Genomic DNA, 12,571 nt, shown 5'->3' on the forward strand with positions numbered 1-12,571 from the left:
CTCAGTGTCACCATCTTTGGATGAATTTATGTGATACAAGAATACATCAGAGATTTTATTCAAAAAAATTATTGCAATTTCATCGTTACATACTTTAATGGCAAAATATGCTATTAACAGCGCAAGGCCAATATGCTCCCTGTTGCAGCTGCCCGTGAGGTGGCCCTCCCCAGGGACGCTGACGTGTCTGCCGCCTCCAGCGTGGCCGTGTGGAAGCAAGACATCCATGGACAGCTCCATTGGTGACGTCGCCTGCACGCCACCGAGCTGAGCAGGAACAGTTGTATTGGAGGCGTGTGGGTGACGAGAGCGAGGTTAACAGCTGGTGTTTGTGTGGAACTGGAGTCAAATGAGGACTGGGCACTGTGCCCACGTGGGCCTGTGCAACAAGCGCGTGCCTGGCAGCTGCTGTGGATCGCACAGGCTCCTCAGTGTGCCTGGTGTCCAGAGGTGTGCACAGTGGCTGTGGGTCTGCATAGTAGCCATGGGTGTGCACAGTAGTGGGTGTGCACAGTGGCTGCGGGTGTACATGGTGTCTGTGGGTGTGCATAGTGGTGGCTGTACTGCACAGTGGGTGTGCACGGTGGCCGTGGGTGTGCACGGTAGTGGGCATGCACAGTCTGGGTGTGCACAGTGGTCGGTGTGCATAATGGGTGTGCACAGTGGCCATGGGTATGCATGGTGCTGGTGGGGTGTGTGTGCAGTGTCTGGGGGTGTGCACTGTGGTAGGTGTGCACAGTGGTGTGCACAGTGGCTGCACTTTGGTAGGTATGCACAGTGTCTGGGTGTGCATAACGGTGTCTGTGGGTGTGCATAACGGTGTCTGTGGGTGTGCATAACGGTGTCTGTGGGTGTGCATAACGGTGCCTGTGGGTGTGCACGGTGCCTGTGGGTGTGCATAACGGTGCCTGTGGGTGTGCACGGTGCCTGTGGGTGTGCATAACGGTGTCTGTGGGTGTGCATGGTGCCTGTGGGTGAGCATAACGGTGTCTGTGGGTGTGCATGGTGCCTGTGGGTGAGCATAGTGGTGGGCGTGCTACATAGTATGTGTGTGTGCCATGGTGGTGGGTGTGCACGGTGGTGGGCATGCACGGTGGGTGTGCACAGTGTCTATGGGTGAGCATAGTCGTTGGCGTGCTGCACTGTGGGTGTGTGCAGTGAGGGTGGGTGTGCACAGTGGTGGGCGTGCACAGTGTCTGTGGGTGTGCACTGGGGTAGGTGTGCACAGTGGATGTGCACAGTGGCGGTTGGTGTGCACAGTGCCTGTGGGTATGCGTGGTGGTGGGTGTGCACAGTGACCTTGGGCATGCACTGTCTTGTTCTGCTGCGGTGCTGGTGGCGTGGTGTCCACAGCTGGCTGAGCACTGGCGGCAGCTGCGGTGAGTGTTGCTTCTTGCCTGATGGGACTTTGGTCTTGCTGCTCCTCCCATGGTTGGGGTTTTCTAGAGCCCTGAGTGCCCTCACCCTGAGGTCAGCACCGTTGTCTGTGAGAAGAAGCTGCATCAGGCTCTGGTGACACTCACTTCACCCTGCCCAGCCCCAGTAACTGCTGTGGACCAGGTAGCTGGAAGATTTGCCCTGAGTGGTGCAAGGGGCAGGACCTGTGGCTGGGGCTCCACACTCAGGGTGTCTGGCTCCTTCATTAGGTGATGGCTTTGCCCATTCATTCTCACTCACTCTCCTTTTCCTGTTTTTTGGGCCTCTCCTCGCCTGGCCACCTGACCAAAAGATTGTTTTATGTGATGTGATTCACATAACAAGTGCTTCTGCCTTAAACCCAGAGTCTGTGCCTTGGCTTATGCCTGTGATCCTAACATTTTGAGAGGCCAAGGCTAGAGGATGGCTTGAGCCCAGGAATTTGAGGCTGCAGTGAGCTATGATCACACCACTGCACTCCCGCCTGGGTGACAGAGCAAGACCCTGTCTCTAAATTTTTTAAAAAGAAAATGAAATACATAAAATAAAATAAAAACTAGAATAAATCCAGCAACTCAGAACCCTTGGGAAGTGTAGGCTGAGGCGCCCCAGGCCGAGGCGGAGGTGGCTGCGTTGAATGGTATTTCTGAAACAGAAGAGGGACTCTGGCAAACAGTCTTAGGTGTGGAGTCAGGGGAGGACCTACATGCTCTTTGCGACCTCACAGATGACCTTACTGCCCAGCACAGGGGCTGCAGAGACCTGGCCTGACAGGCCTTGCCCACTGGGCCACAGCACCCTCCTTTGTCTTCTTCTGTGACTTCTTTGGAACAATCACCCTGCACCTAGAGAGACCCTTACTGCTGCATATTTCTCTTCTGTTTGGATCTGGTGACTAGAAAATACAGACAGGCAAAAAGAAGAGTTCATTGGGAATCCCGCCACCTGGTGGAGATTTTCGCATAACCGCCTGGCGCCTGCGCCACCGTGTGCTGAAGCCTGCCTTCCTGCTCAGCTCACCCTGCAGGGCCCCCAGTGCCTGTGACTCCGAAGTGAGACTAAGAGTCCTCCTGAGCGGTGGCTCAAGCCTGTAATCTCAGCACTTTGGGAGGCCGAGACGGGAGGATCACGAGGTCAGGAGATCGAGACCATCCTGGCTAACACGGTGAAACCCCGTCTCTACTAAAAAATACAAAAAACTAGCCGGGCGAGGTGGCGGCGCCTGTAGTCCCAGCTACTCGGGAGGCTGAGACAGGAGAATGGCGTGAACCTGGGAGGCGGAGCTTGCAGTGAGCCGAGACCGCGCCACTGCACTCCAGCCTGGGCGACACAGCGAGACTCCGTCTCAAAAAAAAAAAAAAAAAAAATTCCTCTTGAGCCTGTGACAGCGCTGACTCTCTTCCCGTGGCGCTCCTCTTTAAGTTGCTGCCGTGACAACTCAGTTGTCCCGGACTCAGCTGTGGCCATGAGAGCAGATTCCCTAGACAGGCGTCGCTGTTGACGCTTCGGTATGGAATCGGAGCAGGGGCGTGGCAGAGCTGGACCACTAGCCACGTCTTCTGGTTTCAGACTCGGGATCTGAGGATCTGAGGATCTGGGGTCACAGGTACTCCCCTTTCAAGTAGCGACCAGCAGGAAGGCATACCCCGGCTCTGGGCAGACCGTCTGCCAGGCCTCACAGCCCAGGTGTGCTGGCAAAGGGCTTTCCTCTCCATGTCTCAGTTTCCCCTTGTGAATGAGCCACCTCATTCACAAGGTGGCTGTAAGTAGGACCCCATATCGAGTGAACTGTGGTTCTTGGCGTATAGCAAGTATTGCTGGACACAGCAGTGCCGTGAGGGAAGCGTGTGTGCAGCTCAGCAGTGGCCTGGCCAGGATGTCTCTTTCTTATCAGGGAAGGCTGTGCATGGGCACGTCTACCCGGGTGTTGAGGGATGGGTAGGAGTTTCCTGGTGTGAGCAGGCAGGATGAGAGTGTGTGTGTGTGTGTAACAACACGCCCCGTTTGGGAGCATGCGTGGTACGGCTGGGCTGTGGGTGGGTAGGTGGAGGAGTGTGGCGGTGGTGTACAGAAGCAGCCCTGAGTGTTGAAAACGGGAGCGGGAGCTCCTCCTTGCATCTTAGAAAAGTGGCTCTGAGTGCCGAATGAAGCAGGCTGTGAGTGGGGCTGGCTCTGAAGGCAGGAGCCACTGAGAAGGGGTTTCCTGTGCAGAATTGAGGGGGACTTGCCGCACGTCAGGGGATGGAGACAGGGACAGACAGGCTTGGGACACAGGGTGGAGGCAGAGCCGAGCAGGCAGGCTAGGGGCTTGAGTTGGCAGGACCTGCCGGCAGGGACTTGGGATTTCCAAGGGGTCGTCCCATCTCCAGCTGACAGATAAGCAGGTTCGTTCCACGACTTGCCAGGAGTCTCTGTGAACAGCCATGAAGCCGGCCTCAGGCTCAGGCCCCTCTGACTCCAGAGCCCGTGCGTGCTGGCCTCGCGGGAAGGTGACCGCTTCTCATCAGCGGAGATGATTTCAGTTGCAAACAACAAAAGTGAATGATTTGCTTGTAACAAAAGAGTGTGGAGGTCAGGCCAGTTTCAGGTGAGGCGGACTCAGTGGCAGGGCAGTGTCGCTAAGGATCCAACCTTCCCAGCATTAGCTTCATCCTAGCACTAGCTCCCCTCGTGACCCCGAGACAGTGGCCACCAGTTCTAGTGATGAGGAAGGTCTTTGTCACCATTAGAAGAGTGTCCTTGTTCCGAAGGACTTTCCTACCCAAAGGTAGGAGTTGCTGTGACTACCTGAAGCAGGTCCCATGGCCATCCCAGAGTGGGGGGCTGGAAAGGGCTGCGGGCTCAGCCTAGATCGTGTGCCCCTCCCTTGACAGCTGGACACACCTGGGCTGCCCGGGAAGGCCCCGGAAAACCTTCTAGGCAGTTTCCATCCAGTGCCCAGTGCTGGCGCCACCTGCTGCCGGGTTCTGGTAGTTCGTGGTTTCTTCAGGTCGTGCAGAGGCCCTTGCGGCTCCCGATGTACGTGCCTGTAAGATACCTCTCTTTTCTTCTTATAAAACTAAGGACAGCAGAAACAAATCGACCCAGAAACATTCAAAGATTTCTACAACTGCTGGAAGGAGACAGAAGCAGAAGCCCAGGAGGTCAGTCTGCCGTGGCTGGTGATGGAACACCTGGATAAAAACGAGTGTGTGTATAAGTTGTCCAGCTCCGTCAGGACGAACCTAGGCGTTGGCAAGATCGCCATGACCCAGAAGCGTCTGTTCCTCCTAACCGAAGGAAGGCCAGGCTACGTGGAGATTTCCACCTTCAGAAATATAGAGGTAAGGGCAGCACGGGCAGGCGGCGCCGGACCCCACCTGTGTTTAGGAGGCAGATGGCTGGAGCGGGCCCTGAGCTCTCTGCCAGCCATGCCAAGTACCAGCCGCAGGCCTTCTGCAGACCCCTTGGCTTCCTGTCCCTCAGTTTGCTCATCCGTAAAGCAGGAATAAGGCTGATACCTTCTCAGTGGGTGGTGGGGATTGAATCGTTTACGTACGGAGCAGGCTTAGAATGGTAACTGCTTTTCTAACACAACTGACTTGCATCTGGGAGGCAGGAAGCAAGAAGCAGTGTGGGCTGACATTCTCATTAGGGACAGTAGGATGCGTTCATTCATCCGTGAGATGTCTACTGAGAAACTGCTGTGTGCCGGCCACAGTGAGCCACAGTAGCTCACATTTTCTAGTCACAGTCAGACCTGGTTCATGTAAAACATAACAAGTTTATTTTATAACAATTAAAAAATCTTCGAACAGTTTTAGCATCATACGTTAAAGGTAGTCATTTTCCCTGTCGAGGAAATCTGAATTTCATCCTGATTCATCTTACGCCTGTAGTTGTTTTCCCAGATTTAAGGGGACTATAAGAGGCACGTCAGATACCTGAGTGTTTTATGTGATCACCTGCTGAGTGGTCATAGAAGCCGGAAGGGCAGTCAAGCCACAGTCGCAGCCCATAGTAAATGCTCGGCCAGTAGATCCACCTCTTGCTGTTGGCCTTCAGTGTATTCTTTTCTCCACACCTGCTTTGCCAGACTTCCTTCTAGAATTCCAAAGAAAGGTAAATAAGTACCAAGAAAGGGAGATGGAAGTAAAAAAAAAAAAAAAGCAGGAGAGAGACGTATTTCAGGTTGTGAAAGAATGCACCGCCTTCAGACACTGGGCGAGCCCAGCTGTGTGGGTGCGTGTAGGTGCTGCACCCCGGCGAATCCCGCCTGCCGTCCACGGGAATACCGCCCCTCGGCCCGGGCCCTGCCTTCCGCGTGCCAGCAGGGTGCGTGCCTGCAGCCCATCTGCCTCTTGGTTCCAGAGCCCGCTCTGCCACCGTCTCTGGCTAATCCACGTGTTCTCTGAGTGTGACCTTCCTAACTCTTTCTTTTCTGCCTCTGCAGGAGGTGAGGAGCACCTCTACTGCATTTCTACTTAGGAGAATACCCGCTCTAAAAATCAAAGTGGCGTCCAAGAAAGAAGTCTTCGAAGCCAACCTGAAAACTGAGTGTGACCTTTGGCACCTGATGGTGAAGGAGATGTGGGCTGGGAAGAAGCTGGCCGATGACCACAAGGTGGGAGACGCGGGTCCCCTCTGCCCTTTGCTGTGGCTGCCTCGGGGGGCCTCTCACCACCTGTGGGTCCTGTGGTGGTCCTCAGCCGTGAGTGCTCGGGGTCAGGTCTGGGTCTCCTAAGCAGAGTGAGTTTGTCGGGCACCATCTTGACAGAAGCATTGAAGATGTCGTGGTCTGTGTGGCCCAGCGAGAGGCCTCCTGGCGCTAGGGAAGGGCATGATGAGAAGACGCAGGGCGGTCTGGGCAGGTGTGGGTGCTCCACTGCCCACTCCGGGGTGGCGACGTCCCAGAGAGTGGGGCTAGGGGCTGGACGGTGCTGGTGCTTCCACACCCGCAGGCTGGAGTTGGGGGTTTTGGGCTCCCCTGCTCTGAGCGACTCCTCACGGTCACGGGATTTGGAATCTGGCAGGGACAGTGCTGCTTTCCTTCCACAGGGTTAAGATGATTTTCTAGGGATTGTTGTACCTTGATTTACTTTGGGCCAAATTGATAGCTTTGATGATATCAAATGACAGTTGCACCATAATGAAGGGAGCCATGGGCAGGTGGTGTGTAGGGGAGGTATCCACGCTGCTCAAGGGCGGGACAAGACAGGAAGACACCTTAGCAAATGGGCAAAGACCATGAACGTGGAACTCATAGAAAGGGAACCGCTCACCAGGTTATGAGGAGGTGCATAGCCCCACCAATCCTCAGAGAAATGCCGGGGACGATGGCACCCACTGCAGTGGCAGTGCTAGGAGAAACAATGGGGCCACAGCAGGAGGGCTGCTGTTAATACAGGAAGTTCCCGGTCACAGGGTGGAGGGTGACTGGGTCCTGTCTAAGATTCCAGTGCCCTGTGGCTTTTGGACTAGCCATCTGATGCTGTACCCACTGGTTTATAGAGCATACACCAGCATAGTCAAACCAAAGCCCGTAGGGCTATGGAATGTCTTTGTAAGTAAAGTTTTACTGGAACACAGTCCTGCCTGCTTGTTTATGAAATGTCCCCGGGTGCTCCCGTGCCGCAGTGGCAGGCAGCGGGTGATCTCAGCTGAGACTGGCCACAAAGCTTGAAATGCCTCCTGCCTAGCCCCTTCTAGAAAACACTGGCCGAGCCCTGGTATGAACAATCCATATTTGTCTTAACTAAGAGAAAAAATATATGACATAAGATCCAAATTCATCGGTGATTTAAACTCTTCATGTCACTTTGAAAACATGCGTTTTGGAAGGATTGTTCTGTGTGAGGAGACAAGGTCTCCAGTGAACTGACCTTAGCGATTCTTGCTGTTTTGAAAGGCACGTGTTTCTGTTCTAGGACCCTCAGTACGTCCAGCAGGCGCTGACCCACGTCTTGCTGATGGACGCCGTCGTGGGCACGCTGCAGTCACCAGGCGCCATCTACGCTGCCTCCAAGTTATCCTACTTCGATAAGATGAGGAAAGAAGGTAAGATATGCTCGTTCTTAGCGTGGATCATTGTCCCGATTACACACCTTAAGTGATTTTATCTGGTCGATGTCTGTTCTATCAAGTAGAACCGAGCCCAGATCTCCCGGTTTTTTCTTTTATATTTGTAATTTACTTTCGAGTCGCACACCTTGTCCGGCATCTTTCCTTCCTTCACTGCACAGTGCACCTTGGAGCCCCTTGCTCATCCATCCGATTGAGGCACCTCGTCGTTTGTGTGTCTGGATAGCATTCCAGAGTACGCTGCAAGCATTTGTGGTGATTCTTAGTTGCAAACAGCAGCCTTTCCTCTGGCTGGCGGAAGCACAGTGGAAACCTGTGGGAGGCTGTGGAGCGGCTCCTGGAATCTCTGACTGGCGGGGAGCGCGTGTCTGGGGCTTGCAGTTAGGAACGCACCTGCTGAGAAGCTGGGCACCTCTGCACAGCCGGCCTGTTGACTGATGGGCTTCGCCGCTGCGTGGGTGAGGAGAGGCCCTGCACGTCAGGATCTGCTGTTTTCTTGATGGGGTCAGCTGTCCCAGACAGGAACCCTCTGGCCATCCTGTAGATGTGGATCTGGCTCTTGCATTCTGGAAGCCACAGGGGCTGCTGCTGGACTCCCATTTCCTTCTTGTGAAGGTCTTCAAGCCGAGGGTTTTCTGGTCTTTTTGTGACTGAGTGATAGACATTGTTCGGGTGAAGGACGTTTGGTCTGTCCCTTCATCAGTGAGTGAGCGCTGGCGTGGTCTCTGCGTTGTGGCTGCTGTGGTCATTCATGTGCAAGCTCTGGTGTGCACACCTGTTTTCATTTCCCTTGGGCATAGATCTAGGGGACTCTGGCTTTTAAAAACATTGTCCCAGAATTAGGAACAAACCTCACTTACGTGTTTATTCGCTTGGGTACAGTTTGCTCTCTTTGTGGCGTCTGTCACCAACTGCAGGACCTCTGCCACTTTCTGGGCACAGAATCCCTCTCCCACGTGACCCGGGGGACCTTGAGCTGCAGCAGCAGCCAGGCCCAGGTGCTTGTGTTCCTGCAAGGCCGGCCGAGTGGCCTGAAGGAGCTTTTGTCCAGCAGTCCTGGAACCAGACATTGATTGCTCTTTTTTTTCTCTTGGGAACAAAATCAAACAACCGCCCTACTTCAACGGTTGATCTCATTCCAAACTCATGACTAATCTCTGTCGGGCGTTTACAGGAAAGCCTTCTAACGCCTCTGCTAGCAGCGCATGACGGCAGAGGGGGGCCGCCACGCTGGTGTCACTCGGTGCGGTGCGCTGGCTCCCGCGCCCTCCTCACAAATCCGAAAACATTTTCCCATGGGTAAAGCTCATGACACATGAGCCTGAGCTTAATTTAGTAGCTTATGGGCAAGTCATGATGGAAGGTCTCCGACTGTACGGAATTAAATAATAACCGAAGGTGTCATAATCCGAGGCAGGAGCTGAAGAGGCGTTGGCCGCGGCCAGCTGGCTTTCACTGCAGCCCGGTGGAGCCCGTCAGCCTCGTGCGGAGTCCTGCTCAACCCCCTGCTGACAGTGCGATCCTCAGTCGATCACGGATGTTGATGTGTGTCGGGTTCTTCATCTTTCTTTTCTCAAAATGGGGATAACGGGACCAGTCTCTCAGGTGGTCGTGAGAGTAACAAAATGATGGAAGAGAAGCACTTAAGGGGCAGGCCCTGGACGGCGGGGACTGAGGAAGTCCTTGATGCAGGAGGCCGAGGCGCCCGCAGGGGATGGCAGGAGAGGCCGCAGAGCAGGCTGGCCCCAGGGGCCTCCAGGCGGGAGGCCGCTTTAGGTTTTGCCTGGAAACATGGGTTGGATTGGATAGCAAGAGGAGCGTTAGGATATCCTGAGGAGCAGTGGTTTTGAACAGGGGCGACGTTGCACCCCTCCCTGCGGACAGGCATTTGGCAGCGCCTGGAGATATCTGTGGTTGTGTGTGAGATGCTACTGGCATCTTATGATGCTCAACATCCCACGGCACACAGGATGCCGGGCATTCGCCCACAGCCAGGATTATCCAGCCCCACGTGCCCCTGGTTCTAGGTTGGGAAACTGCGCTCATGGGTTAGGTCTCTGGGTTTCATCTTGGGAAGCCTTCGTTACTGAGGAGAATGTTATGTTTCCGCTTTGCTGGGCATTGTGTTATGTTTGGGTGTAGCAAGCAGATGGGATGGCTCAGGAGCAGAGAAGGCGGCTGCGATTAAACAAAGGCAGCTCGAGGCATAGGGGCGGAGGCGTGGTGTGGACACAGGTGGGGGATGCGCCTGGCCACTCACTCGCACGCCAGGTGACAACCAGGAAAGGAGGCCGAGAGTGCGTGACTTTCTTTCAGCGCCCCGGGTCCAAGAGAGTTTCGTTTTCACAAATTAGGAAGTTTTACCTTCAAGCTGATACTCTGCAGAAATCAGAGTGCGTGAGGCTGTTGCGTCGCATCCATCTCCTCGAGGCCGTGACAGTAACACTCCAAGTGTCTTGTGTTTCAGTGCCCATGGGACTTCCGAAGACAACCGTGGAAACACTGAAGCATAAAATCAACCCCTCGGCAGGGGAGATGTTCCCACAAGCGGTGGACGCGCTGCTCTACACTCCGGGTAAGGCCCCTCTGCCCACTCCTCGCTGCCAGTTTTCAGACAACCTGACACGCTCAGGTTGGGTTCAGGGTCAGCCCCGAAGTGAAAAGGGAGCCAGTGTCACGGAGTAAGTGGGGACAAGGTGCCTGTTCTGAGGTGTTCTGAGGTGAAGTGCTGAGTGACATGTGTGCAGCTGGTCCAACTGCTCTGTGGACTTGTCCTCACGGTGACCGGAGCCTGAGAGCCCACGGTTGATGGAAATGGCACCAGCACTTGAGCTCCCGCCCCAGGGCTGCCATCCCTCACCTTCTAGAGCAGTCGACGGTCACCCTAGCTCTTTCTGTTTTTGAGACGGAGTCTTGCTGTGTCACCCAGGCTGGAGTGCAGTGGTGCAATCTCGGCTCACTGCAACCTCCAACTCCTGGATTCAAGTGATTCTCCGGCCTCAGCCTCCCGAGTAGCTGGGACTCCAGGCACCTGCCACCATGCCCGGCTAACACACTGGCACTTTCTAAAGCACTCTCGCTCACACTGTTTCCCCAGAAGCTCTTAATCGGATCCTTTTGTCACTGTGATAAGGTGATTCTCGCTCACACTGTTTCCCCAGAAGCTCTTAATCGGATCTTTTTGTCACTGTGATAAGGTGATGACGCCTCAGATGTTTGTTGTCATAGCAACTGGAATGACAAGGAGCCTGTGCAGCCCTAAGTGCCTGCCAGTCCCTCTTCTCCATTGGGTGCACCTGCACCTGCCTACTGTGCTTGACTTTCCTGGGACCCTGCATGCCGCATCAGGGTGGTGGCAGGAGAAGGAAATGGGCGCAGCCAAGGGTCTTGGTATAAACAAAGATGGCTGTCATGTTGCACGTTTAAACTGTGGAAAACAGTTTTATTTAATTCTGGCTTATGGAGAATGCAGCAGGGAAGCTTATGTTGAGGGTTCATGGTGTGGGATAACAAAGGAATACAGTTCTAGGCAGAAAAGATTTTTATTTTTTATTTTTTGTTTTGTTTTGTTTTGTTTGAGTCGGAGTCTCGCTCTGTCGCCCAGGCTGGAGTGCAGGGGCCAGATCTCAGCTCACTGCAAGCTCCGCCTCCTGGGTTTACGCCATTCTCCTGCCTCAGCCTCCCCCGAGTAGCTGGGACTACAGGTGCCTGCCATCACGCCCAGCTAGTTTTGTTTGTTTGTTTGTTTATATTTTTTAATAGAGACGGGGTTTCACCATGTTAGCCAGGATGGTCTTGATCTCCTGACCTCGTGATTCGCCCATCTCGGCCTCCCAAAGTGCTGGGATTACAGGCTTGAGCCACCGTGCCCGGCTATGTTTTTTATTTTTTTGAGTCAGGGTCTTGCTCTGTTGCCCAGGCTGGAGTGTAGTTGTGCAATCACGGCTCATTGCAGCCTCGACCTCCTGGGTTCAAGTGATCCTCTTGCCTCAGCCTCCTAGGTAGCTGGGACCCCAGGCTCGTGCCACCAAACCCAGGCATGTGCCACCAAAACCAGGTGATTTTAAAAAATTACGGGTTTTTTAAAAAAGGACGGGGTTTCGCCATGTTGCCTAGGTTGATCTCGAACTCCTGGGCTCAAGCGCTATCTCCCCGCCTTGACATCCCAAGGCGCTGGGATTACGGATGTGAGCCACTGCACTCAGCCCAGAAGGGATTTTTAAAATCGTCACTTTGTTGCATCTGCGTCTGCAGGTGTCAGCCGTAGGGGTCACCGCTTCTCACAGGCCGTGTCTGCGGCTTCACAGAGCACCTGGCTGTTCACACACAGAGCTCATGCTTCAGGTGGGCAGAGAAGCTGTGTGTGAAGCGATTTCCCCATAAGAGAGTTTTTCTCTCTTCACGGGATGCCAAGAAACCCAAGAACGCCATAGACCCTGTCTGAGCAAGCAGGCAGCGTCATCAGGGCCGCCCCGCGTGAGGCCTACCCGATGTGTCTAAGCCGGGCTCTGTGCCGACTTCGCCAGAGATAACTCCACAGATCAAGACACTTTGGCCATGGCATTTGAATGCATGGTATTTTTAGGTCCCGGTTGGTTTCCCTGAAATGAAACTCACTCTGGGCTTCCCGTTGTGATGAGCGAGGAGTTCAGGCGGCTTCCCCTCCAGGAGCATCTCAAAGGCCTGCAGAGAGCGTGTAAAGCAGCCGTGGAGAATGGGGAAGCCGCCTTTTCCTGTGGCTGCCAATTCTGGAAGGGGTGGCCGAGAAGCTGGTAGCCGAGCAGGGCTTTTGCAAGCCTTTTGGGATTACAGGGACAAGAGGTGGTCAGGCCCCATCAAGAAGCGGGAGTCCGGTTACTCCCGTTAGCTTGGGGCTGGGTCTCCGACAGGTTCCAAGCAGTGAGGAGAACCAACCCGCAGGCCGTAAGGCCGCAGGTCAGCCCAGGCTCTGCCCAGGGGGAGCGTGCCCCTCAGGGCAGTGTCTCACCCATCGGAGCAACAGCCCACTGGAATCGCACCCCAGAGAGACCGGGAGGCCTGCCCTTCTGGACTCAGGACGGAGGCAGCTCCCCAGGGCCGGGGGTCGCTTGAATAT

The 12,571-nt window shown here is 54.7% G+C and overlaps 2 protein-coding genes across 15 annotated transcripts in view; one reads left to right on the plus strand and one right to left on the minus strand.

The window, feature by feature from the left end:
- Nucleotides 1–12,571, plus strand: part of DENND3 (DENN domain containing 3) — a 69,538-nt gene that overhangs the window by 43,685 nt on the left and 13,282 nt on the right. For all 14 annotated transcript variants that reach the window (XM_065519670.2, XM_073999559.1, XM_073999560.1 and 11 more), the window contains 4 exons: nucleotides 4,480–4,739; nucleotides 5,849–6,019; nucleotides 7,323–7,452; nucleotides 9,944–10,051. In XM_065519670.2, the coding sequence (XP_065375742.1) occupies nucleotides 4,480–4,739; nucleotides 5,849–6,019; nucleotides 7,323–7,452; nucleotides 9,944–10,051 (669 nt within the window). The remainder of the gene's footprint in view (nucleotides 1–4,479; nucleotides 4,740–5,848; nucleotides 6,020–7,322; nucleotides 7,453–9,943; nucleotides 10,052–12,571) is intronic.
- Nucleotides 5,160–12,571, minus strand: part of SLC45A4 (solute carrier family 45 member 4) — a 129,883-nt gene continuing 122,471 nt past the window's right edge. The window contains exon 11 of the transcript XR_010577518.2: nucleotides 5,160–5,499. The gene's annotated coding sequence lies outside the window, so the exon portion shown is untranslated. The remainder of the gene's footprint in view (nucleotides 5,500–12,571) is intronic.

This window comes from Macaca fascicularis, chromosome 8, assembly GCF_037993035.2.
Source record: "Macaca fascicularis isolate 582-1 chromosome 8, T2T-MFA8v1.1".
Lineage (NCBI taxonomy): Eukaryota > Metazoa > Chordata > Mammalia > Primates > Cercopithecidae > Macaca > Macaca fascicularis.